The sequence below is a fragment of the Aulonocara stuartgranti genome (genome assembly GCF_965226115.1).
Source record: "Aulonocara stuartgranti genome assembly, chromosome: 3".
NCBI classification, from domain to species: Eukaryota; Metazoa; Chordata; class Actinopteri; order Cichliformes; family Cichlidae; genus Aulonocara; species Aulonocara stuartgranti.
The window spans coordinates 77,201,652-77,229,414 of record NC_138941.1 but is presented as its reverse complement, the minus strand read 5'-3'; the positions used below and the strand labels follow the sequence as shown (position 1 = coordinate 77,229,414).

General features: G+C 43.4%; 3 protein-coding genes across 3 annotated transcripts; 2 read left to right on the top strand and 1 right to left on the bottom strand.

Moving 5' to 3' along the window:
* Positions 1 to 273: 273 nt before the first annotated feature.
* Positions 274 to 16,238, top strand: LOC309703590 (putative C-type lectin domain family 20 member A). The gene is made up of 5 exons (XM_082528506.1): positions 274 to 306; positions 447 to 608; positions 797 to 1,171; positions 1,332 to 1,670; positions 15,563 to 16,238. The coding sequence occupies exons 2-5, from the start codon at positions 539 to 541 to the stop codon at positions 15,901 to 15,903; spliced, it is 1,125 nt and encodes a 374-aa protein (XP_082384632.1). The 5' UTR covers positions 274 to 306; positions 447 to 538; the 3' UTR covers positions 15,904 to 16,238.
* A 4,698-nt stretch (positions 16,239 to 20,936) lies between these two features.
* LOC309703525 (E3 ubiquitin-protein ligase TRIM21-like) lies at positions 20,937 to 24,759 on the bottom strand. The gene is made up of 2 exons (XM_082528430.1): positions 24,435 to 24,759; positions 20,937 to 22,865 (listed from the first exon to the last, which is right to left on the bottom strand). Exon 2 carries the CDS (start codon positions 22,854 to 22,856, stop codon positions 21,186 to 21,188), a length of 1,671 nt encoding a protein of 556 aa, XP_082384556.1. The 5' UTR covers positions 22,857 to 22,865; positions 24,435 to 24,759; the 3' UTR covers positions 20,937 to 21,185.
* A 27-nt stretch (positions 24,760 to 24,786) lies between these two features.
* Positions 24,787 to 27,667, top strand: LOC309703524 (E3 SUMO-protein ligase ZBED1-like). The gene is made up of 2 exons (XM_082528429.1): positions 24,787 to 26,222; positions 26,755 to 27,667. Exons 1-2 carry the CDS (start codon positions 25,195 to 25,197, stop codon positions 27,428 to 27,430), a joined length of 1,704 nt encoding a protein of 567 aa, XP_082384555.1. The 5' UTR covers positions 24,787 to 25,194; the 3' UTR covers positions 27,431 to 27,667.
* The last annotated feature ends 96 nt before the right edge of the window (positions 27,668 to 27,763 follow it).

The following is a 27,763-nucleotide window of genomic DNA, read 5'->3' as shown; positions in this document are numbered from 1 at the left end:
AAAATCAACAGACTCATATTCATGTTTCTGTCACAGAGTGGTGACCTGTTCAGGTGCACCTCTGCTGTCATATTTGGATATTAGAAACTTCCTCTTTCTGCTTGTTGGACAGTCCAGTGTTTCTTCTTTCCAGAGCTTAATGTAAATGAGTCCCTATGTAACTGATATTAACAGTGTGTCTTTGAGTCAGTGGGAAAAACTCTATATTTTCATATTCAAATACTGAGTACAAAGAGCATGTGTGTGTTAGTACAGATGGTTATTTACTGCACAGCTGTCTGCATGAACACCAGAGAAGAACCAGATGTAAGTTTCAAACCTGCAGGCTCATTTCATGTCTGTGTACAGAGGTGCTGTGTGGACCACATTTGAACTGTTGCTTTTGTCTTCTTGGACAATTTTAAACAGATGATCATTTATTAAGAACAATCATATATTTCTTACAGCAGTGTGTGACAAACTAGATATCTGTGTTTAATATAAAGTGCTGCGTGTCCATCAAACACTGAAGAGCTGCTGGATTCATTGTTTCCTCCAAATGACAGAAAAGTCATTTTCATGTGACAGAGCGACGATGCAGTGGAGTCTGTTTCTGCTTCTGCTGATGGGTGAGTGATCATTTTACCAGGGCTCCTGATTGTTTCCACCTGAAATCCTTTAGTTTGATCAGGACTCATTAAACAAATGAACCCTTACTGAGAAAATCAAGGATTGACCTGTAAACTGGACAGTTTGATGGGAACACGAGTTTCCTGCTTGTATCAGCAGATATTCAACAGTATTTCTTCTGTTTCAGGTCAGTGTGTCTTCATCACATGTCAGCTGTATGAGTACCACTTTATTAAAGAAGAGATGAGCTGGGATGAAGCACGGGCATACTGCAGAGAGAACTACACAGACCTGGCCAAAGTGTTTGACCTGACAGACATGAGAAGACTTCAAGACTCTGCACAGAATCAAACAGAAGCCTGGATTGGACTGTACAGCGAGCCAGGAAGAGACAACAGGAGGTGGCACTGGTCTCTGCCGGGGGTGAGATACACTGAAAATAAGACCTGTTGGGGAGGTACAGAGCCAGATGATGGAGCATACCCTGAGAACTGTGTAATGACAAGCATGGCGTGGATAGATTTCCCATGTACTCACACATTTCAGTTCATCTGCTATAACGGTGAGAATATGTGGACAGTAATATGATAATACAATACTTAATAATGTTATAATGTAGTTTATAATCTGTGTTATATCACATGTTCTTGAAAGAGGCAGTTTTAAGAATGAGACGGATTAGCTGATAAAGATGTTTTTGTGTTTTTCTGTTGACTCGACAGAAACGATGAAAAACAACAAAACCTTTCATTTGACTGAGACGTCTGTGACCTGGACTCAGGCTCAGAGCTACTACAGACAGCATCACACCGACCTGGCCAGTGGACTCGATCAGATATACAGTGAAGAGTTTAAGAAGCTGAAGAACTCTACAGCCTCGTGTATCGGCCTGTTCAGAGACAGCTGGAGGTGGTCAGATGGGAGTAACTTCTCTTTCAGATACTGGGACTCATTTAATGATGGACTAAACAACAGGACATGTGCTACGACTCTGTTAGAGAGATCAGGAAGATGGAGCTCTGCTGGATGTGACCAAAGAAAGCCTTTCTTCTGCTATGATGGTGAGTTTACACAGATTTATCTCAGCTGTTTGTCCAATAGATGAACTGCTGGAATCACTGAGAGGATTTAGGTCAGTATGTTTCTTCAGCCACTTTTTTTTTTTTTTTGCCTGTCCCGTTTGGCTCTTTTGCATCAGAATTATTGTCTAAAGGCAAAGAAAGATGCCCAACGGATTCACTTTACCAAATTGACCATCCCAGCCTTGCCGTAATGGTCTATTTGATTCACCTTTTATTGTTTATTTTATTTATTTTTTATTTTCACTTGCTAGATATGGGACAGACTTGAATGAGGAAAAGAAAAGGGAGAAAGGAAGAGGGGGAAAAACAGCTGAGAAGAGGGACGGGGATAAAGGGCAAAAAAACAAAAAACAACTAAATAAGCAGACAACAAAAATGCATATATCAATCACCTGGATCACCTGTTGAGAAAGAAAAAAGAAAACAAGCTGAAGAAAATCAGAATCAGAATCAGAATCAGAATCAGAATGGGTTTATTGCCAGATGTTGAGGTTTACAACATTAGGAAATTGCTGCGGTGCTTCAGTGCAGACAATAAGAATTAAAGTGCTATGTAGAAAGAAAGATATGTGCATGAGATATACATGAGATATATACATGAGAATAAGAATTATGAGTGCTACGTAGAAAGATATATACATGAGTGCAGGTGGTGATCAGTGCCAGACATGAAATGATGCAGTGACACAGCGTAGGGTCATGTGTTAGTGGTGGGAACAGTCATATGGTTATTGTTCATGTGTCCAACAGCAGAGGGGAAGAAACTGTTCTTGTGGCGAGAGGTTCTGGTGCGAATGGACCGGAGCCTCCTGCCTGAGGGGAGCAGGTCAAACAGACTGTGTCCAGGGTGAGAAGGGTCAGCTGAGATCCGGGCTGCACGCCGCAGTGTCCTGGAGGTGTACAGGTCCTGCAGAGATGGGAGTCTGCAGCCAATCACCTTCTCAGCAGAGCGCACAACACGCTGCAGTCTCTGTTTGTCCCTGATAGTGGCTCCAGCGTACCACACGGTGATGGAGGAGGTGAGGATGGACTCGATGATTGCAGTGTAGAATTGCATCATCGTCCGTGTTGGCAGGTTGAATTTCTTCAGCTGCCTCAGGAAGTGCATCCTCTGCTGGGCTTTCTTGATGACGGAGGTGATGGTGGGCTCCCACTTCAGGTCCTGGGTGATGGTGGTACCCAGGAAGCGGAATGAGTCCACAGAGGTGATGGGGGTGTCAGTCAGGATGATGGGGGGGAGTGGGGCTGTGTGCTTCCTGAAGTCCACAATAATCTCCACTGTCTTCTGGGCATTCAGCACCAGGTTGTTGTGGCTGCACCAAGACACCAGACGTTCAACCTCCCTCCTGTAGGCAGACTCATCCCCGTCAGAGATGAGCCCAATGACGGTGGTGTCATCTGCGAACTTGATTAGCTTGACAGACTGGTGGGTGGAGGTGCAGCAGTTGGTGTACAGGGAGAAGAGTAGAGGAGAAAGAACACAGCCCTGAGGGGAGCCGGTGCTGATGGTCCGGGAGTCCGAGACATTCTTCCCCAGCCTCACGTGCTGCTTCCTGTCCGTCAGGAAGTCAGTGATCCACCGGCAGATGGGATCAGGAGCATTCATCTGGGAAAGCTTGCCTCGGAGATGGTCTGGAAGGATGGTGTTGAAGGCAGAGCTGAAGTCCACAAACAGGATCCTGGCGTAGGTTCCTGGGGAGTCCAGATGCTGAAGGATGAAGTGTAGGGCCATGTTGATGGCGTCGTCTACAGACCTGTTGGCTCTATATGCAAACTGCAGGGGGTCCAGGAGGGGGGCCGTGAGGGTCTTGAGATGGGAGAGAACCAGGCGCTCAAATGACTTCATGACCACAGATGTCAGAGCCACGGGTCTGTGGTCATTTAGTCCAGTGATCCTTGGTTTCTTGGGGACAGGGATTATGGTGGAGGACTTGAAGCAGGCAGGCACATGACATGCCTGCAGTGAGGAGTTGAAGATGCCAGAAAACACTGGGGCCAGCTCGTTTGCACAGTGTCTGAGGGTGGCAGGAGACACACCGTCTGGGCCGGGAGCTTTCCGAGCATTCAGACTCCTAAACTGCTTCCTCACATCTGCTTCATGAATATGAAGAGTTGTGGTCGGAGGAGGTGGTGTGAAATCCTCTTTTGTGTGGGGTGAGGGGGCGGGTGTTGCAGGTGAACAGTTTGAAGGTGGTGATGGCTCTATGGAGGGGGGAGAGGTGGGGGGATGAGTGTCCAAAGTGCCTCTATTGTTGGGGCCGTTGGAGGTGTGAAGGCTGCCTGATGGCTCGTCAAAACGACAGTAGAAGTCGTTAAGGGTGTTGGCTAAGAGCAAGTCATCAGTGGAGTGGGGGGTTTTAGGCTTGTAATTTGTAATATTCCTAAAACCTTTCCACACAGAGGCCGAGTCATTCTCTGAGATCTGCTGCTGCATCTTCTCAGAGTGCTGATGTTTGGCAATGTCCACTTCCTTAGTGAACCTGTACTTGGCCTCTCTGTAGCAGTCCCTGTCTCCGCTTCTGAACGCCTTACTCTTTTCCAGCCACAGCTTTTTGAGTTTAGGAGTAAACCAGGGTTTGTCATTGTTATAACTCACCCTGGTGCGTGATGGCACAATGCTGAGATGAGAGCAATACAGTAAACAACATCACAATGATATATGTGAATATGACAGTAAATACTAAATATTAAACATTATTGTGCAGCACATAAGATCAACAGAACACAGTGTGCTTTGAGGCAGCAGCCAAAAAGGGTGTAGTTTGTGTGTGTGATCACCCGTGTGTACACCTGTGAGCATGGACGCGCTTGTTTTTTTAAAAAGGTTCCTTCATGTAATGATCTGCTAGAGGGTGTGGGGGGGCCACAGCCCCGTCCTCCAGGGCATGAAGCAGGTATGGAGGAGATCAAAACTCCAGGCATCCAGAGGCCCCCAGAACACAAGAGACCAAGGAAGACCAACAGAGGGGCAGCCGCGCCACTGTCCCGGAAAGAGCTGAGGAGAGTCCCAGATGAGGGTTCACCCAGCAGCCGCGGAGCAGAAGCCAGGGGGGGGTTGCAGTGACGCGCCCGTGAGCTCCACCGGCAGCCAGCTGTGCCTGAGTGACCGAGCCCCAGGCCGAGAGGCCGAGGGCACCCAAACCCCCGAAGTGGCCCGAGCGAGCCCCAGGCTCCAGGCCCCGATAAGCGGCTGCCAAGGAGTGAGCCGGTGTGTACCTGGACGCCCATCCCCGGACACAAAGAACCACCAACGCACCGATGTCTGAGGGAGTCCGCCACCGGCAGGGGAAGTGGTGGTGGGTGGAGATAGGCCTCCAAACCTTGGAGGACCTGAGATGTCCCCAGAGAGGTGGCGTCTGATACCCAACCTGACATATAGACACAGACATACAGGCACACACAGACACAAACATCCATTCCCACCCTCATGCTCTCATATGCACTTACTCCACACTCAACCGACGTGGAGACAGACATAAAGAGATGCTGTACACACAATCACACTCACCAAGCGTACTCTACGAACCAGGTCTAGGTACCCTTGCCCCTGGTGGGGGAAACTGCACCCAGACCCAGGTGGTGTTACCCTTTTCCCTGCAGTGGGGAGAAGCAGACCGCCCTGACTCTGCAGCAGCAGGGAGGCCCCACACTCCAGACCCCAGTCGGACGGCCAACTCCTCCTCCCAGACCCCCCGCTCCAGCAGGCAACAGAGAACGGGGGTGAGAGAAGACTCCAAACCTCCCTCCACCCGCTCATTGTAGTGTTGATGCATGTGTGTTCTAAGGTGCATTTAAAACCCAGGAGGGCATGGAGCTACCTGCCAGAGAGCAGCAGGTAAGCGCATGGTCCCTCCTGCTAGCCCTCAATGTCTAAGTGTATTTAAAATTGAGAGGTGGGCAACGACGCCAGGGGTGAGGTGTACACCCCGATGGTAACTTGGACTCCGTGTAGCATGCCCACCCCCAAGATCCTATATGTATGTGTAATGAGGGTGTGAGTAATGTGAATGTCTAAGTTGTGGGATAAAATTGAGGCAGAGGCAGCCAGAAGGGGACAGGGGGGGGGGGGGGGGGGGTTAGCCTCCTCTGCACCCTGGTGACATACCTTTACCCCAAGGCCCTGCATGTGCGGGTGGTTGTGGTGGAGCGGGAAGAGGGAGGCAGCTGGAGATGGGGAGGGAAGGAAGGGAGGGGCAAGTGACCCCTCCCTGGGGCCAGCTGTATGGGGGTCGAGCCCCCATACACCCACCCGCCCACAACCCCGGCAACATACCAACCAGGACCCAAGCCCCCGAGGCCCAGCCAGGGCCCCAGCCCAGAGACGGAGCGCCCCCAGATCCTCACGCCTGTCCCGGACCCACCCAGGGGCAGCCAGACTACCAGGTCAGTAACCCACGTCCATCAGCACAGACCCTCCCCTAGCCCCGCTGCACGCAGCCACAAGGAAACCGTCACCTAAGAGTCAACAGAGCCCTTAATAGGCCATGACCGCTACCCCGGGTTGAGCCCCCCAAGGAAGATGCTCCTAGGGAACCCCCTGATGCCCTAAGCCTGTCCCTACCCCCACACCAATCACAACAGCGAAGGTGGGACCAAACTATGACCCCCCACCCCCACTAGGTGATGGAGCTGATCAAAGGAGCCCAGAGCAATTGACCTGATGTGGTGGCAGAGGCTGTATCAAGACTAATGTAATCTAATAGATAATTTCTATATTGGTTAGAATTAAGATTATTTTTATTTTTCCAGTTCATGAGGACTGTTTTGTTGGCTATGCATAGGGCAGTGAAAACCATATGGGCTATATTCTTTTCTGTAGTGACATTATCTAAGCTGCCCAACAAACACACTAAGGGGGAAGTTGGAATGTTACATTTCAGACACTTTGATAAGTCTTCACATATCTCGCGCCAAAACTTCTGAACTGGTGGACAGAACCAAAGAGCGTGGATGTAATTGTCCGGTGAATTGGTTTGGCAGTGTGAGCAGTTGTTGGAGGATGTAAAGCCCATCTTGAACATCCGATGACCTGTATAGTGCACTCTGTGTAATATTTTGTATTGAATTAATTGAAGACTGGGATTTCTAATTAGATGAAAGGTTTTTAAGCAAATCTGAGACCAGAAGTTTAGGTCTAAGTTAACTGATAAATCCGCTTCCCATTTTGCAATAGGAAGTGATATTGATTCATCTGTTTTAGAAAGCATTCTGTATATTTTGGATAGTAATTTGGGGGTTTTAAGAGTAAGAAATTGAACCACACTTGGTGGTGTTTGTAGTTCAACTTGACCCGGTTTAAATTTCTTTTTTACTATGGATTTAATTTGTTGATATTCTAAAAATCTTTTCTTGTTGATCCCATATTGTGTAACTAGTCCGTCAAATGAAATAAATTCTGTTCCTGATATATGTTCTAAATATTTGATTCCTTTGCAACTCCAATCTGAAAAGTTTATCATATTATTGTTTTGTAATATGTCAGGGTTGTTCCAGATAGGTGTACGTTTGCATGGGATTAATGAAGACTCCGCCAATTTTAGAAACTCCCACCATGCTGTCAGAGAAGAGCTGATGTTGATGCTTTTAAAGCATTCATGTCGTTGGATGTTTGAGCTGATAAATGGTAGGTCTGAGATCTCTAGATTATTGCAGAGTGCTTGTTCTACATCTAGCCAAGGTTCATCTAAGAGGGTGTGTTTTAGCCATCCTGAGATAAACTGAAGCCTGTTGGCTAAGAAGTAGTGCTGAAAGTTAGGTAGTTCTCATCCTCCTTTATCCTTGGTCTTTTGTAGTGTTTATAAGCTTATACGTGGGGGTTTATTTTTCCAAAGCAATTTGGACATACATGAATCTAGAGATCTGAACCAATCTTGTGGCGGTTTAGTTGGGATCATTGAGAATAAATAATTTATTTTGGGTAATACCATCATTTTTATAGCGGCAACCCTTCCCATAAGTGATATGGGTAGACATTTCCATCTAGCCAGATCACCTTCTACTTTCTTCAAAAGTGGGATATGGTTTAATTTAGTTAGATCTGCAAGCTTGGGAGAAACATTAATACCTAAATATTTTATATTTCCTGATTGCAGTGGTGTAGAAGAGGAATTATGGAAGGAGCAATTAATCGGTAGGACTGTAGATTTTGACCAGTTAATTGAGTAATCTTATATTCTTGCAAAAGAGGTAATCAATTCAATCACCCCAGAGATATTGGTTTGTGAGTTTTGGAGAAAGAGTAACACATCATCCGCATAAAGGCTGATTTTATGTTCCACGTTCTTGCATTTTATGCCCTTAATTACTGAATTCTGTCTAATTGCTGCTGCTAGTGGTTCAATAAAAATTGCAAACAGTGAAGGGGAGAGTGGGCATCCCTGCCTGGTGCCCCTCAAGAGACAGAAGCTGGAGGATGTCTGGTCATTTGTTCTGACACAAGCTGTTGGGGAATTATATAATATTTTTAACCAGTTTATGAAAGAGGATCCAAAACCAAATTTGTGTAAAGTTGCAAATAGAAATTTCCAGTTAACTCTGTCAAATGCTTTTTCTGCGTCTAAAGAGAATATTGTAGTTTCTAGGTTTTTACTGTATGAGTAGTCTATCAAATTAAGTAATCTACGTGTATTTGTTGATGAGTGCCTACCTTTTATAAAACCAGTTTGGTCAGGATGAATTAAGAGGGGGGTTATTTTCTCCAGTCTCTTTGAGAGAGCTTTGCAGATTATTTTAAGGTCTACATTTATAAGGGATATTGGACGATAGCTTGAGGGATATACAGGGTCTTTGCCTGGTTTTAGCAGGAGATTAATGTTTGCAGAATTCATATTTGATGGAAGTCTGCCCTTTTCTTTGATTTCCAACAACGTTCTGTAGAAAACTGGTGCTAGAATCGACCAGAATTCTTTGTAGAATTCTGCAGGAAAGCTGTCTGGACCTGGAGCCTTATTATTGAGGCGATCGTGGCTCAAGAGTTGGGAGTTCGCCTTGTAATCAGAAGGTTGCCGGTTCAAGCCCCGGCTTGGACAGTCTTGGTCGTTGTGTCCTTGGGCAAGACACTTCACCCGTTGCCTACTGGCGGTGGTCAGAGGGCCCGGTGGCGCCAGCCTCGCCTCTGTCAGTGCGCCCCAGGGTGGCTATGGCTACAATGTAGCTTGCCATCACCAGTGTGTGAATGGGTGGATGACTTGATATGTAAAGCGCTTCGGGGTCCTTAGGGACTAGTAAAGCGCTATATAAATAAAGGCCATTTACCATTTATTGGGCATACTTATCAGAGCTTCCTGGAGTTCACCTGGTGTCAGTGGTGAATCCAGTGCCATTGCTTGAGTGTCTAATAATTTTGGAAGAGTTATGTTGTCCAAAAACTGATCAATTTCCTTTTTAGACGGGTTTATTTGTGGTGAATACAACGTTTTATAGAAGTCTTCATCTTTTTTTTTTTTTTTTTTTCATGTTTAAGTAGTGATGTATTAAATCTCCAGTTTTTACTTGGCGTAGTATTATTCTTGTGCATTAGTGTTAAAGATACAGGACCATGATCGCTGACAGCTATAGGATGAATCTCAGTGTCTGAAATGTTACTCAGCAGTGAGCTGCTGACCAAAAAATAATCCAGACGAGAGTAGGAGTGATGGACATGTGAGAAAAAAGTATATTCCTTACTGGTGGGGTGAAGGGAGCGCCATGCATCGCAAAGACCAAAGTTACTCATATACTGTTTGATTATATTTGTGGACTGCCAATTACGCTGAGTTCCCGCTGTATTGAGCCTATCCATGTCTTCATTTAGTCCAAGGTTGAGGTCGCCTCCAAGAACAAGTGTGCCATCTAAGTGTTCAGAGAGTGCACTGAAAAAACCGTGAAAGAATGAGGGATCATCAACATTTGGACCATATACACTTGCAATACATAGCTTTTTATCAAGTATAGATAGTTTAATGATTAAGAATCTGCCCTCTGGATCTATAACTGTATCAGGTACTGTGAAATTAATTTTTTTATGTATTAGAATTGCTACTCCCCTTTGTCTAGAATTCTAACAAGCTGAGAACACATTAGGAAACTCAGGTGTTTTAAGTTCATTCGAACCTCTAAGAGGTCTGTGGGTCTCTTGTAAAAGGACAACATCTGCCTGTAGTTTTTTGAGTTGATTAAATATTTTTAACCTCTTTTCTCTGGAGCCAGCTCCATTTATATTCCATGTAATGAACCTCAGTGCACCCATAGATGTTTGTGTGTAACTAGGGGTGTATGCTGTGTGCGTCGCTTAGACAGGTGGAGAGAATACATCACTTGTTCATAAATAAGGAGAAGGAGAGAGAGAAAATGTGTGGCGAGATGCTCCCTGAGTCTGACTATGTGTGTGCATATTTACTAATATGAGTAGGCTTGGCTTAAGTGTGTGTATCCTATACGCCTGGGTGCGCTGTCTGACTGAAGTAAATGTGCTGCCGTTGAGCGCATGGTGCGTATGTGTCGAAATAAAGGATGTTGTTTGTGGATGAGTGTCGAAGCAGGTGATCGAAGCAGTGAAAGAAATAAAGAAAGAAACCAAAGACAGGGGTGAGCAGCATAAAAACAAGAGGGAGGAAAGAGAGAAAAAAAAACAAGAAGGAAAAAAACAAACAAACAAAAAAATGAAACATTCCAATCAAACCACTGATGGGGAGTGACGGTGTTAATTCTGCTATCATATCACACTTAAGATGCGATTTGATACCGGTAAGTTATACAGATGTTAATTTTAAGTTAATGCAAGTTAGTGTGAGTGGATAGGGAAAGGGTGTAGTGGATTCTTATCTGTTGTGAAGTTAATACAGCCACGGAGTGATGTTGGGGTCGCGGTGCAGCTGTCCGTCCACATACAGCCGGTCCACAGCGATGACAGCGCGGGAGCCCTTCTGGATGAAGCCGCATCGGATTGGGAAGAGGACCCTGCGTCGTTCCAGGATCTCTTTGGGGAACTGGTCGTTCACGCTGAAGTCTGTTCCTTTTAATTCCCTGCCGCGGCTTTTCACATGTTGCTTTTGTTTGAAGTGGCCGAATTTGGCCACAATAGGACGTGGTCTCCCAGCCGTAGCCCGAATGGCGATGTACCCAATCGAAGACGATGTTCTTCACCGTGTCCTTCGGCAGCTTTCATTTCATTTCATTTTCATTTATTTATTTATTTCACACTTGGTACAACAATTCAAACAAACCAACCACACTTTCTATCAATAAAGCACTACAACCATGTGTGAAAAGGAGCAGGAAGAAGAAAATATTCTTATTAAACCCCGCCCCCTATCTACAATCCAATTTATATTACAAGTGGGCACCAAAAATCAGGGAACAAACTAACATTAACATTTATCTCCGGTCCTAACCCAAACTAAACAACAAATTTACAATCAGAATATACCACTCCACATAGTAACAAGGAGAAAAATAAAATTAAAATAAATAAAACAAAAATTATAATGGATCCTTTTTCAATGAACTCCAATTTCATTCACATTCTTCATATTGCGTTATTGTTTTAAGCATGTAACACTTTTTAAAACAATGTAAACTTATACAATTCTTTAAATTATAATGAAGTGAGTTCCACAGTCGTATACCCCTAACCGCTGGACTCATTAATCTTTGTTGTCCTAGCTAACTGATGCTTAAAATAAAATTTCCTTTTGCTATCTTCTCCCCCTGAACACAATAAAAATACTGTCATGGTCCTGGGTCGTGCGACCCAGTGTTTTGTGTTTAGTCTATTTTGATGTTTATTGTTTGTTTAGGTTCATTAAGTTATTCCAGCTCATTTGTAATTATATTACCCTTGTATTAAGCCTCCCTTGCCCTTCATGTGTTTATGTGTGTGTGTCTTGTGTTGTCAAGTTCATGCTGTCGCTTCTGTCATCTTCTCCTGTACTCCGTCTCCCTGGTTCGTGCGTCTACCTGTCATGAGTCATGTCTGCATGGTTATGTTTAGTTCATGTCATGTCTAATCTCCATGTTTCCTGTTTTACTTTGTAAGTCTGTATTCAATGTCAGTGTATTCAGTTTCACTTCTCCTGTCCTGTCGTTAGGTTCATGTGTTTCAGCTGTGCTCCCATGTGTGGCCACTTCCCCTGATCATTATCTCGGCAATACCTCTGAAAGATTGAAGATTGTATGTGGCGTTCCTCAAGGTTCTATTTTGGGATCTAAACTTTTAAATTTATATATTAATGATATCTGTGACATATCAAAAAGGTTAAATTCTATTTTATTTACAGATGACACAAATTTGTATTGCTCTGGAGAGAATTTGAAAGATTTGGTTGAAATTATGACTTCTGAGATGTTAAGATTAAAAAAATGGTTTGATGTAAATAAATTATCTTTGAATCTGACAAAAACGAAATTCATGATATTTGGCAATCGTGTAAAGGAAGATGAAGTCATTATGTCCATTGATGGAGAATTGATTGATAGAGTTACTGAATTTCGTTTTTTGAGTGTAATAGTAGATGAAAATTTATTAGACTAAAAAACAATGCACATTTTATATTTTTCATTGTTTTTCTCATATTTTAGTTACTGTATTGAAGTCTGGGGGAATACATATGAGAATACTATAAAACCTCTAAACTTATTACAGAAGAAAGTGATACGAATGATTCAGAATGTTAAATATAGAGAACATACAAATAAATTATTTATAAAATTGAAATTATTAAAATTAGGAGATTTAGTGAAATTACAGACACTATTAATTATGTTTAAGGCTAAAAATAATATTTTGCCCTTTAACCTCTCACACCATAATTATACACTTTAGAAATCAAAATAGAATGTTGTAACTATCAAAAGCTATTTTTAAATCAACAAATACCCCCACTGTATATTTATTATTATTGGTTGCAGATGAAATATCGTCAATGAAAGTCAACAATGCTAATGCCGTTGATCTGTTTTTACGAAATCCAAATTGATTTTCATTTATTAGTTGATATTTTTCAATAAAACTATCAAGTCTTTGCGCAAAAAGTTTTTCGAGCACTTTTGAAAACTGTGACAAAAGAGACACTGGCCTATAGTTGTTAAAACTATGCTTATCTCCTGATTTATATAAGGGTATCACTTTTGCCACTTTCATTCGATCAGGAAATACTCCTGATTGCAACGAAAGATTAAAAATATAGCAAAGAGGAATACTTATACAATCTAAAGTCTTTTTAATTACAACCATGTCTGTACCATCACAGTCAGTAGATTTTTTATTTTTAAAGTTTTCTACAATTGCTGCTATTTCTTTTATGGTAGTATCAGCTAAGAATATAGAATTAACCACTCTACTTTCTCCTTTCCAGGCTTCGTCATTTTTCCTAATTAAATTTGCTAAAGTGGGTCCAACATTTGCAAAAAGGAATTGAATTCGTTTACTACTTCAGTCTTGTCATCGACAACTTGATTATTCTTAATGAAATAATTAGGGCGATCTAAGGGTGTGTTCTTGTTACCCAATACCTCCTTAAAAATATTCCAAATGCCCTTAAATTATTCTTGTTTTCCTGAAAAAGTTTATTATAGTAGTCTTTCTTGGCTTTCCTCAATATTAATACCAACTTATTTTTATAGACTTTATATTTCATTTCCGCATTCTTAGTTCTCTGTGTTATATAATCTCTATATAAATTATTTTTCTTTTTACACGCATTTGCAAGACCCTTAGTTATCCAAGGTTTCATATTCTTATTCTTTTTCTTATACTTAAATGATACCAATGGACAATGTTTATCAAACAAGGCCAAATATGTATTTAAAAATGCTCCGTATGCAACGTCGACCTCATTAACATAAACCTCCTTCCAGTCCACTTCCATGAGATCTTGTCTAAACTTGTTAATTGCCTCGTTATTTCTTAACCTTCTATGACTCACAAAACCAACCTCTTCCTTTCTTTTCACATTTAAATCAAAAGTAAAAAAGATGGTAGATGATCGCTTATATCATTTATGATGAGGCCACTCATAATATTACTCTCCAAACTATTAATGAAAATATGATCAATTAGTGTTTCTGATTTATCTGTTATTCTACTCGGCTTTATAATTAAAGGATAAAATCCTTTTCCAAGTAATAATTCAAAAAAATCTGACGCAGCCTTATCATTTGCCTCTTTACAAAGATCAATATTGTAATCACCACACAAACATACAGTCTCTTTTCCCTTAGCCTTACTCAATAAGTCTTCTACTGCCTCTGTAAATAACTCAATCTGTGACCCCGGTTTCCTATATATACACGTTACAATTACTTCTTCTTTCTATGTCCAACTCCACTATCACAGACTCCATTACATCGTCTATAGCCGCAGACATATATTCAACTTTTTTACATTTCAAATCACAATTAACAAAAAGTGCCGTCCCTCCTGCCTTCTTCTTAGTTCTGTTTACAAAGTATAAATCGTACCCTTCCATACAGAAACCCCCTCTTCTCATCTAACCATGTTTCAGACGGAGCAATTATTTGAAACCTGCCTCTCAAACTATACAGAAAATCTTTAATCGAAGCAAAACTTCTATAAAGACTTCTGCAATTAATATGAATTAATGAAAATGTATTAACTATTTCAACTGTATCCCTGAATTGCTCCTCTGTATAATATTCACATGTGACATTAATTGTATTAAGCACATTCCTTTCAGGGTCAATACCTACTTCAATATCATATGATTTATTATCTGAGTCGTCGAGCATTATGCATAATTATTCTAAAACTATTAACCTCAAAAAGAGAAAGGGATCCTTAGCAATCGCACATTCATTTATCGACATATTTTAAAGTCCGTTGATCTTGTTTTCTTCCATGTCCAATTATAATTTCCTTTTGTCCTTTTCCACCCGAAGTAGCATCTGTTCTTGTAAAGGATGACCTAATTGTTTTTAGGCTCATAGCCATGATTGACTAGCTTCAGGTGGGTTTTGATGAAGCTTTTCACTGTGGTCTCCGCGTCCTCTCCAGCGGCTTCTGGAATACCAGAAAATACCAGATTATCACGTATGCTCCGAGCTTGTAGATCAATAACGGTTTCTTTTCTTTTCTCTATTGAGCTGGGTAACATTTTCTGTGAGACATTTCACCGACTCCCTTAGCGTGGCATTTTCAGCAGCAAGCGTTTCCACCTGCTGCTGGCTGAACTGAGGGATTCTCGCAAGCATCTAAATTCCCGGTGAAGAATCTCCACCAAGGACAGCCTTGCATTGAAACTGGACATCGTTGGTCGATTGACTCAAGCATGTCAACAATATCTTTGCCGGCTGGCGATGTTGTGGGGAATCTGCCGGACGAAGTCTTTTCGACGACGGCGTCTCAGGTTTGGCCGGGGAAGCTGCACACTGGGCCTTCTTCATCACGAGATCCTGGAAGCACTGATCGATGTAATCTTGGAGAGTCTCTAAACTCTCCCCGTTGTTCTCCAGGGTGTTGGAGATGATTTAGACAAATGTTGTTAGTTATAAGACAATTCATAAGTGTATTTGGTAATACTGAAGCTTAAAGGAATTTGTTCAAATCTAAACTACCATTCGATTAAATTTTCTGCCAAAATCTCCGGTGTCTGACGTCAGTTACAACACGAGTCGCTTACCTTGTCCGTCACTTACCTCCTTACGATGAAGGAGAAGGAACCGCAGCCACTTATTTCTGCATGTATGTTGAACTTCTGTCACAGGTGAAGATGTTTAGCTGATGGTTGGAACAGAGATTTCTCTGTAGAGCTGCTGATTCGTCTGAAGAATCACTGAAATGTTTTCTTTTGTTCTTCCAGTGAAACTGGACCAAACATCCAGAGACTTGAAGTCCAGATTCAACTGATTTCATGTTTTCTCTGATTTTATGGCAGATAAACTGATTCTGATCAGGGAAAACCAAACCTGGGAGGAAGCCTTGAATTACTGCAGACAGACACATCATGACCTGGTTTCAATCAGCAACCCTCATCAGCAGCGATGGGTCCAGGAAAGAGCCAAAAACGCCTCGACTCGTTTCGTGTGGCTGGGACTGCAGTACTCCTGCACTCTGGGTTTATGGTTCTGGGTCAATGACAACCTAGTGTGCTATGAGAGGTGGGCTTCAGGGGGAAGGACTGAAGACTGTGACATGTCTGCAGCCATGACCACAGGAGGGCAGTGGGTCAGTCAGAGGGAGAATGAGACATTTAATTTTATTTGTATAAAACACTAAAGTTTAAACCTAAAGTCACTTCTTAGCTGCACATGTAGATGTTCTGGGGTGAACTCTGTGTTTCTGCTCAGTGTTTACAGTCTCTGGGTTTGAAAATGACCAACAGATTTTTACCTGCAGCTTAGACATTTGCAGAGAGCAGTCTGTGTTTCATGTCCTCTCCTTTACCAGAGTCAGGAGCATCTTGGTTTCTTCCTTCATTGTTGCTGGATTGGTTCATTATTAAACTGTAGCAGGATGTTTGTTGTATTTAGTTCAGATAAGGTGAAGGTTTTAATGTTTCTGCTTCATGTGCTGTAAATCTTTGCATCACACCATTGTATCCTCAGCTTGAATTACAAAGCCTGTCACTAAAAGCAGGTAAAACCATGTTTGTGTCATGACTCCATATGAGCTCTATAATCTGATCATGTGTTCATGAAGACAAATAAACCTTCATTTAACCAAGTCTGTCACTGTTACAGCTTTCACAGGAACAAATACAAACAGCGCCACCTAAAGGTAAAACCAGGAAACTAACATGTAGCTCCATGACATTTCCACAAATGAAGATATGCAATGAAATGAGGACTGTGTGAACCAATCAGTGATCAGAGCTGCCGCCAGTTATGTTAACAGTTTTTTACCATTTTGGTAAAATGTTTTTGTCAAAGTCTTGATTAAATATAATGATGTTGTCAGGCTACTCTGCAGCTCCTCACTCCTTTGTTAAGTAACTTATTCTGGACAAAGCAGCAGGACAGATCTCTCCCCATCTCTGTGCGACCTCTGTAAACCTGCTCCTGTTTATCTCGCTGATTTTTTCCACTCTCATTCACCTTCATCTGTTCAGCTTCAGTGAGTCTCCAATCCACTATGACGTCCTGACAAATATCAGATTTGGTTATAAGTGGCAGCATGTCAGACTCCTCCCTCTCTGTCTCCTCCACCATCTGAACCTCAGGAACTGAGAGGAGAACACGAGACAGACAGATGTCAGTGATGGTGATCCTCCATCATCTACAGCCACTGTTGTTGGGTCATTTCCTGTTTTATTTTGATAGTTCTACTCTGAGTTCCCTGATCTTCACTCCTGTTTTCAGTCACTGTGGACAAACAGCTGTTACACTCACCTCTGACTCTGAGAGTCACTACTTTCTGTAGCAGCATGTGTCCATCCTTGTTGTAGATGGTGCAGGTGTAGACTCCACTGTCAGTGAGGTGGAGGTCTTTCAGGGTCAGACTGAGGTCTTTAGTGTTCAGTGGGTCTTTGTTCACCTCAGTGCGCCCTTGTATGTCAGGCTGACTCTGGCCTCTCTGATACGTGTGGACCGTCACATTTTCATGTCTCCACAGCAGAGTTACATCCACAGGCAGGTTGTCTTTGATCTGAAGGGCAGAAGGACAGACTTTCCCCCCGGGTCACCTCCACCATCTCTACCTGCAGAACTGACAACAGAACATGAAACAGACTGACATCAGTGAGGTGGATCCTCCATCATGTCCTCTGCTGTGTAACCAGCAGCTCCTGTTTTCAGTGTTTCTCTGACTTGGAGCTGAACTGATGTGTGTTGATGTGTGAGGCTGCACAAACAGCTGTGCAGCTTTTATTCTCACTCAGCTGCAAACAGCTGGACCCACACACAGGTTTACACATCTGGGATTCAGAATATTTTTCTCACCTGTGATATTTAGTAACAGTACTTTGTGTAGCAGGATGTATCCACCCTTGTAGACGGTGCAGGTGTAGCCACCATGGTCACTAAGTTGGGGGTCTTTCAGTTTCAGACTGAAGTCTTTAGTTCTCAGAGGATCTTCATTCATCTCTGTGGTCTCTGTGATCCTGGTCCTGTAAGAGATGCTGGTGTTCATTGTTCTGATACACATGGACCGTCGTATTTCGGTGTTTCCAGTCCGCTTTGATGTCCTGAGGAACATCATCTTTGTTTTTTCCTTTGTTTGTTTTCTGTTTTCAGGGTCAGACTGAGGTCTCTGCTTCTCGTGGGTCTTTTCTGTATTTCTGCTCCTTTAACACAGCTGTTCTAACACCTCAGATACACCTGGACCAAATCTCCTCAGGTGAGTAAAGGATGCCTTTAAATGCTGTGAGCTGAAGAAACATTCTGAGCTCTTGTCTTGATGCTTGATGCTCAATCATGCAGATGAGTAAATCCCAAAAAGTGGATTCTGTTCATCTGGAGCGTTTTCAGTGGGAGGAACATTTCTTCTCTCTGATGAAATGACAAAATGTTTCTTCCACTGAAAATGTTACGTCCAGATGAACAGAATCCAGCTTTTGGGATTCTGAGATCTTCATTAACCAAAGGATCCTCCTATCACAGCTCTGCTCTATCTATATTTCAGGAAGTACAGGATTTCCTTCCCATCTTTCAAAATGGGGAAAAATGCTGTGCTTTCTTAGGCACAGGCCATGTTTTCAGGTAACTTAGCCTTGCCAAACATGCAGGGATTTTATAGGAAAGGACACTAAGGAAGAAATCTCTACAACCAGATCGAGCCAATACTGTAGCCAATTCCCTGCATTGCTATTAGGCATGCAATGTAGAGAACTGGCTGGAAAGACAGCTATAGGATTTACTGCAGGTTAGTGTGGTGAAAGATAGAGATGTACAATGAGGCAAAAAGTATTTATTCAGCCAACAATTGTGCAAGTTCTCCCATTTAAAAGATGAGAGAGGCCTGTAATTTTCATCATAGGCTGGGAAGACTGAATCTGCAATAGGTAAGCAGCTTGGTGTGAAGAAATCAGCTGTGGGAGCAATTATTAGAAAATGGAAGACATACAACATCAAACATTGTCTCCTGTAGCTGGTATAGTTGAGATGATTACAATGTTTAACTTGGGTTATATGCATTTATGTTGTCTTGGAGTTACAAGAAAACTCGTGAACATGTGGATGAAGGTACCTGCAGCTAGGCTGTCCAGCCAGACTGTTGGGGAACTTTCAGTAAGGTTGAAAGAACTGGGAACTTACACACCAATCGAGTTTAACCGCAGGCCAAGTAATCAGAGTAATCAGAAACTGATAGATGGAAAACAACAGAGCTTCAGTACTTTATGTTGTGTGCAGGGCCTGTGCTTAGGAATAGCATACCAGGAGAGCTCTATGATAACTTTGTTTTCTGTTGCAGTGCATCTGCTGTTTAAATCTAAATCCTCCACCTGTCACCTTGACCCTCTGTTATGACCCTCTGAGGCTGAAGCATCATTAACGTGCATGATCCACAAGCTTCAACTAGGATGTATAAATGTGTGCAGTGATGTGTGTGAAGCCTTTGAGGACTCACTGTGTTATTAGCCGTTAGTGAAACGCAGCTTCAGACGTTCAGTTATACGAAGCTGTGAAGGGCTGTCAGCAGGTGATGGCTCAGGTCACAGCCCACCTGTGTGATGTCACTGAACACCTGTGTACGAGCGCTGCTTCAGCCTCTGCAGTCGTGATGTGTTTATAGGACATCAGACAATCCTGCGTCCATGGACAGAAGTCAAACAGTGTTTAGTCTGGGTCACAGGTCCTCTGATGTTCACACAGTCTGAGGAAACTTTGTGTTAACATGTTTCTGTTCTTATAAAAACAGCTGATGGTTTTACAGAAACATGATGCAAACATGAGAATGAACAAATGATTGTTATTAACAGAAACTATTTATTTTTCACTTTGCATGACGTCATCAACACTGTGACACCAGGGGGCGCTCATCACCAGCTGAAGAAGTGTGCAGTGATAATGGGGGGAGTATTGTGTGTACTAGAGCTGTGCTGTGGGTACTGCAGTAATGACACCAGGAGAAACTTTCTGTTTTTCCACATAATCTATGATTATTGTTCCCACGGCGACACACACAGCATCATGACCTGAACAACATGATCCCTGATCTGATGTTATAATCCTGTATTTTACACGTGTGTCAGTTTTGGCCGGCGGTCATGTGTCCCTTCCAATAATACGACGCGAGACTGGAATAAAATCCATGGACTGGAAAACTTTATGAAAGAAGACACATGTTAACACAGCACAACACCAACTAACAGCAAAACGCCTTCACTTTTACTCTAAAAACTAAACTAATAAAAATACAGACGAGGTAATGGACCCCTCCTCTGCAGCAACCTTGGTGGGAGCCATGGCAGACATGCTTCCACGTCTCAGGAGGAGGAGGGCACCAAACTCTGAGGTCAAAGGGGAGCTGAGGTATGAATAAGTTATTGGCCATGTTTGCAGAGCCCTTTTAAAAATATGCTTTCATGACATTATTGTGTGTGGGGTGGTGGTCAGGGCTATCCAGACTGATCAGGGGGACGCTGAATGTAAGAAAAAACATGTTTTAATAAAGAAAAAAAGTTTTTGTTCTAAAGAATCTGATTGTTTGCTTGCAGGACACCAGCAGATCTGAATCCTCCGTCACAGAAGTGTTTATATATGTTCTATTTCTATTGTATATATTAATCAGCATCTGTGGGTGGACAGCAAAGAATTTCATTGCACAGAGAAATGCCTTTTCTCTTGTGACACATGACAAACACTTTGAATCTTGAATCTTTGAATCTTGAAGATGGTCACCTGCAGGTCAAAGGTCATTACATGTCCAACCCACATCCACTGCCACTAAGTTAGACCTTCTTCTGCGCTTACATGTGGACCACCTCGATCCATGACAGTCATTCAGGCAGGACAGGAAACAAACATCCTTACTAAGCATACTGTTTTGCATTTCAAAATAAAGGTTGGGCTGATTTTGATGCCATTACAGGAACTGCTGTGAATTCTTCTTTTTGAATCATCATCAGGTTTACACTAATTGCTTTCTAATTTAATAGAACGTGAAATGTTTGTCAGTAGATACACAGTTAGTCCTGCACAGTCAGAAACATCAACTTATTCTTAGTACTGTGTGCTTGCACTGAACAAGTTGTCCTAACAGAGTCACCTTCATTCAGCTTTACTACTTACAGAGCCAAAATAAGCAGTTTGTATCCAACATAACTCAGCTGGACTCTGATGCTCCGTATAACAGCCACACATGAGTCTGGATTCACTCAAAGCATTGAACAAACTTTATTGGAAATGAAGCTTTTGGACATTTGTTCTCTGATATTTGCTCTTCAGCTCGAGTCTCCATCAGTGGGAACATTTCCTGATTCAACTTTTCTTCTGTTCAAATCAAACTCCATGAGAATCAAAGTGTGAATCAGAGTCCTGATGATCAGATTCTATAGAAACATGGAGACTGTAGAGGATTTACACTCAATATGTTCATTTGTTCCCTTCAAGAAAAATCAATCATTCATCCAATAAAATCAGTTGTTGATCAGTTTGATTGACAGGACAGATGATCAGAGGTGCAGAGTTTTTACCTCCATCATTAGGACTGGGACTGAAGAATGGGTGGAGTTTGTGAGTGAAGGAGCAGCCAGTAAAGGAGTAGATCAGAGCTGCAGCACCTACATCATAAAAGGAGACCAGACCCTCCTCATAATCCACAAACACCCCCACCTTCTCAGGACCAGGATGGAGACAGAGGGGGACTAGAGAGTCAGCATTAGCTTCGTACTCATTTCCATTTCTCAGCCCTACAGTCCAGAAACCATCCTGAGGACTCAGTGTGATTATTCCCTTCCTGTTGATCGACTCTGTGGCCACTCCTAATTCCCACTCAGTCTTTCCTTTAACCTGAACCTCAAAGTAAAATCTGCCTGAAGAGAAACTCTGCTCTCCTAAAACAATAGCACACTGAGAAAATCTCTCTGGGTTGTCTGGAAGTTTCTTCCTCACATCACTATCATACACTTGTTTTCCATCATCAGACAGGATGAGGTCAGGATGAGCTGTATCAGGATCCAGAGTCACATCCACCTCATGCTGCTGCACCCTCTGCAGCTCAGCCTCAAACAGCTTCTTCTTCATGGGTTTCCAGACTGTCTCCTCCAGCTGAGCCACAGCTCTCCCCACAGTCTCCTCATATGATGGTGGATGAACTCTGACCTCTGTCCAGTCCTTGCTGGGTGGAGCAGCTTTCAGGGAGGAGAAGCTTTGGAGGAGGTGGAGGTGGTCTTCAGAGCGTGAGAGCTGCTCCACCTCAGAGCTTCTCTCCATCAGCTCAGAGATTTCCTGTTCCAGATCTTTGATGAGACCTTCAGCCTGTTTCTCTGTAGCTTCCTGTTTGTCTTCGATCTCCTTCATGAGCTCCTTCAGGCGTCTCTCAACAGACTCCATCAGAGCCGTGAGGACCTGAACACCTTCTGCTTTCTGTCTGTCTGCAGCATCTTTACTCATCTTCACCGACTCTGTGATCTCCTGAATCTTCAGTCGTCTCTTCTGGATCATCTGCTGAATCTCAGCCTCTGTCTTCTCCAGCTCTGCCTTCTTTCCTTCATATTCTTCTCTCAGAGGAACAAACTCGTGGTTCTTGTGGTCTAAAACAGAGCAGAGCATGCAGACACATGTCTGGTCGGTCTTACAGAACAGCTCCAGGAGTTTATCGTGCTTCGTGCACATCCTGCCTTCCAGGTTCTCCACAGCATCAACCAGCTGATGTCTTTTCAGGCCTTTCAGTGTCAGATGAGGCTCCAGGTGAGTCTGACAGTAGGAGGTCTGACACACCAGGCAGGACTTCAGGGCCTTCAGTCTGGTTCCAGTGCAGACGTCACAGGGAACTTCTCCTGGTTTGGCAGCTTGTTGCTCTGAGCTGCTGCTGCTGGCTTTCTGCTGAGCTTCACGTCTGAACTGAGCAACCATCTCAGAGATGAAGGTGTTGACCCTCAGCTGAGGTCGAGTGTAGAAAGTCTCTTTACACATGGGACACTGACAGCTCTGATTCATGTCCCAGTGCTGACTGATGCAGGTTTTGCAGAAGTTGTGTCCACATGATGTAGTGACTGGATCAGTGAACACATCCAGACAGATGGAGCACAGAAACTGATCTTCAGATCGCAGATTGCTGGCAGCAGACATGTCTGCACTCTGAGGGAGAAAGAAGAGAAACATTTGATTCAAAATTCACTTTAAATTTCATTTTACAAAGAGAGAAACAAGCGTCAGTAGTCTGAGGAGCTTGGAGAGAAAAGCGTCTGGACTTCTTTGAGTTTCTTGAAGACGTTTCATCAGAGAAGCTTCTTCAGTTCTCAGAGTAACTGGTGGAGACCCAGCAACACACTCAGACACAAACTGGTTCATCCAAACACAAACCTAACATCGTAGTGTCTGCTGTACAGTGCAGCGTCCAGATGGACAGGATCAACGTTTGGGGATGAAGATAAATACAGTCGTTACAAAGATGTGAAATTGTTTCTCTGTTTTACAGAAGGTCCAAGATTCATCCAGATCATTTGTATACTTGAATAAATCAGTTTGTTGGATATTTTCCATCAATCACTGTGAAGTAAACTTCGACCTTGTTGGTGACTGAATACTTCTTATTGTACGTCCAGATCAACGAGCCATTAATATTAAACAGTGACTGTTCCAGTAGAGCTGACAGTGAGGAGGACGATGAATCACAAACCTCAGAAATGTGTTATTAACTGTTGATCCAGTATTTTAATGGCATTGATGAGAACATGTTTATTCAGAGGTGTCTGTATATTTGGTCCATTTGTGCGTCAGTAAAAACTGTCCTGTTTTCTCTCACAGATACTGGAACATCCTCACAAACTCAGGATGTGGAAGAAGATGAACTTTTCCAGTCACTCGCTGGGATACATCATTCATGTTATTCTGGATCCTCAGAAAACATTGATTTATTTTTGTGTTTCACATATTTGTTTGTCCAAATCAAAGATTGATGTTAGTAGAGAAGAAGCCACCATGATAAAGCCTGTGTGTGAAAACGAGATCAGTGGATTTGATCAAAATCCCATTTAAGGAGGAATTCTGTCCTCCAGTTTGTTTAAATAAGCTTTGGGATTAAACAGCATCATCTATGTTTGTGTCTGATGACATGTTTGATCCAGGTCAGCTTGAATATCACAGCTGATGTGTGGAACTCTGACATGTTTAAAGCCTGATTATCAGGATGATTCAAACACATCTGTCTAAATAATGAGATTCATGTTTCCACACAAAGTTATAAAGTGCAGCATCGACTGTTTTCTGAATGATTGAGGATCATCTGTGACTCTTACAGGATACACTAAGTCAGATAATCTTTGTAAAATGTGTGAATGACTTTTTGAAGTACTGACCAAAATCTGCTGGTTTACAGTATCAAAGGCTTTATATCAATAAAGAATAAATAGGTGTTTTCACGTCTGTAATCCTTATGATCAATCAGATCCAGAATCAATCTAAGAGGAACAGGAAGTGATGAATAACCAGGAAGTGTGGAGTCAGTCTGAAGTCCAGAGCACAGCCTGAGTCCACAGTCCTGAGCAGAGCCACAGTGAGACTGAAGCAGCAGCTCGATGCTCCTACAGTGGATCTGTGGTTACATGAGCAGCTTTCTATGGATCCAGTGTGACTGTGATGAGTCCTGATGAAGTGAACAGAGTGAAGATTTGTGTAGAAGCAGGAAGTGTGATCAGCTGCACTCACCACTGTTGCTGAGAGAAACCTGATGGACTCCAGTGAATCTTCTTTTAGAGACAAACAGGACTCGACTGCAGCTCTGCTGCTGCTCTCTCACACTTTCACTTCTGCAAAATGACGTTGGGCTTCTTGTTTTTCAGGTGTTGCTCCGCCTCTTCCTGCCTCTCCCTTTACAGGAATCAGCCGGTCTGTACTCAGTGACTGTGTGCAGCGGGTGGGAGGAGTGAGGAGTGGTGTGTGGGTTCACACAGTAATGACGGCCTCAGGTGATCAGGAGAAACTCACCTGGATTTCCTTTTTCCACAGCAGACTGAGAGCTTCAGGTGGACCCTGAAGGAGGTCTCAGAGACAGGTGGTAAAAGTACACACAGTGTGTACTGAAGTAGAAGTACTACTGTTAAAAATACTCCAAGTACTGTTTCAACTTCTTTACTCAAGTAAAAGTAAAAAGTAGTGGCTGTGAAATGAGAGTAAAAAGAGCTGATTGAAGAACATTTCTAACACGTGTTTATACAAAGCTAACTGAACCATGTGCTGCATCAACGTGATAATAAAATAATATTATTCACTTTGTTTCTAATAAATATTCCCAGCTTGAATCAGACAAGTTGAACATGAGCAGAGAAAAAGAAGCAAATCCAAATATTCCTGTGTTCAGCAGCTCTGCATTAGGGGGCAGCACTGTGCTATGCTGGCCTTTGGCCTGCCGGAAATGATTAGAAGAAGAAGAAGCGTTGCCATGCTACTGTAGCTAACAGGCGCGAGCATGGAGAAGGACGGACCTTTGGGCGGAAAGTTTTACTTTAAGAAGTTGCCTAACGGCGTGTTGGACAAAACGAGAGTAACGTGCACGATTTGCGAAGCTGAGTTCAGGTACCACAGAAGCAATTCGTCTCTGGGGTATCACCTGAGAGCGAAGCACCCGGCTGAATCGCAGGACTATCGTGGGCTAAAAACAGAAGAAGTGAGTGAGAAGTTAACCAGCGCCTTGGTTGTTTGGATAGCTAAAAGCTGCCGACCAGCGAGCATGGTAGAAGATGACGGACTGAAAGAAGTCCTTCGCGCTGCATCGGGAGACATGTGCTACAATCCGCCCTCCACAGAAACCATTGTGTCGAGACTGCGCGCTGTGTATGAGGACCAGAGGGCTCAGCGGCACACCACGCTCCTGGGCGCAATGAACGTCGCCCTCACCGGAGACCACTGGACGTCGGTGGACAGCGATAACTACTGCGCCGTCACAGCGCACTTTATTGATAACGACTGGGCTCTACAGTCGTTTGCACTAGCGGTGAGTAAAACTGAAGAGAGACACTATGCTGACCATTTTCTGAGTGTTGCAAACGAGTGGAAAATCGGGGACAAGCTAACCACGCTCGGCACCGACAGTGCGTGGCTGTATGGCAACATGGTCGATGTGGCCAGCCTGCTTCCATTTGAACACATGCCCTGCACGGCCCACATTCTGCACAGTGCCATCACAGTTGCTCTGAACGACAGCGGCTTTGAAAGAGTTCTGGCCAAATGTCGCGAGATTGTTGGACATTTTGAGGATAGTCCGGCGAACGCTCAGGAATTAAATGCACAGCAAGCTGCACATGGACATGACACGGAAGCACTGGTTCAGGATGCTCAGACTAGATGGAACTCCACCCTGGAGATGATCAAGCAGATCCAGAGAAACAAATCCGTGCTCACCTCCATCCTGGCTCAGCAAAACAGCACGGTGACCATGCTGACTGAGCAGGAGCTCGACAGACTGCAGAAGCTGGAGGAACTGCTGGAACCTTGCAGGTAAATCATCCTGTTTCTCGTTTGTGTCTTTAAGAACACTCCTGTGTGTTTCCACGTGTTTGTCTCTGTGCGGTTGTGTCTTAGCATAGTTAGTGTTTGGGCTGAGATCAGGTGGTGCAGTGGTTAGAGCTGTTTCCTCACTGAATGAAGGTTCGGGATTCAAACTTCCTGGTTGGGATTCTGTGCAGTTTGTATTTTCTCCCAAAATTCAAATGTATGCTTGTGATCTTAATGAAATGATGTTGATTGACACAGTTAATGTGATGTTGATAGGTGATTATAGATGGGGTTTTAAAGGGGAATGGTTTTCTGTCTTCGTGTTAGCCTACAACACACGGGAAAGCTTTGCAGGGTGAAGCTCTCTCCCCTCCCACCCCAGCTCTTGCTTCTATTTTCCAACCCACAGTGCTAACAGTGAGTGAGATAACTGCAATACTTTTCAATTAGAGGATCACTTACTGACATATTGTGGTATTTGTGTTTGTCTCTGTGCGATTAGTAGAAAAATACACACTTGTTCTTTCTGTTGCAGATATGTGACCGAACTGCTGGGGGGAGAGCGCTATGTCTCCTGTTCCATGGTGCTGCCAGCCTTGCGTCATTTGTTCTGGGTCATGGAGCCCTTGGATGATGACCCAGTCTACGTTGTGACGTTTAAGATGGTTTTTACCACAGACCTAGCTCAGCGGAGGGCCAGCAGCAATCTCACATGGCTGAAGATCGCTACTGCCCTTGATCCCAGGTTTAAAGACCTCAAGTGTCTTCCCAAAGATGAAAGACGAGAGGTGTGGACTCTGGTACATGACCTTCTGATGGCAGAGACACAAGCACAACAACCATCTGTTCAGATAAAAGAGGAACCGTCACCAAAGAAGAGCAAGATGTCCATCTTCCTCCTGGGTTCTTCAGATTCAGATACAGAGGAGGAGGAAGACTCCATCGGCCGCTGTCTGGATCGGTACAAAGCAGAGCCCAAAGCGGGCGCAGGGGAGTGTCCTCTACAGTGGTGGTCAAAGAGAGAAGGGGCGCATGCCAGGCTGGCATCTATTGCACGCAAGTACCTGTCAACCCCTGCAACCACAGTGCCCTGTGAGAGCTTATTCTCACTCTCAGGTGACGTCACTGAAAACAAGCGTGCGTCTTTGTCCTCAGAAGAGGTAAACAGGATAGTCTGCCTCAGTAACTGGCTGAGCGCACAGAAGGACTGAGCCGGGTCTTTGGAGGGAGAAACGTTCAACACTCGCAGGTTTTAAATATTGACTTTCGTCCCTTTTTGACATTCAGCTGGCATTAAGATGTTACACATTTTGTCTTCTACATTTCTGTGATAGTTGGATCATTGTTAGGCCTGGGTGCAGTATTATTTCCTATCAGCAGATGCTAGAAAGATGTCTTTAATCTGAGTCGTGCTGATCCTGAACACTATTAAACTTCTCTGAATTTAAGCATTCTTTGTGTTTATTCTGTATTAACTTCATTAACTCAGCATTAAAGGATTTAGCCTTTCATCCTTGTTCAGAAGCAGGATGGAGGATTTTTAA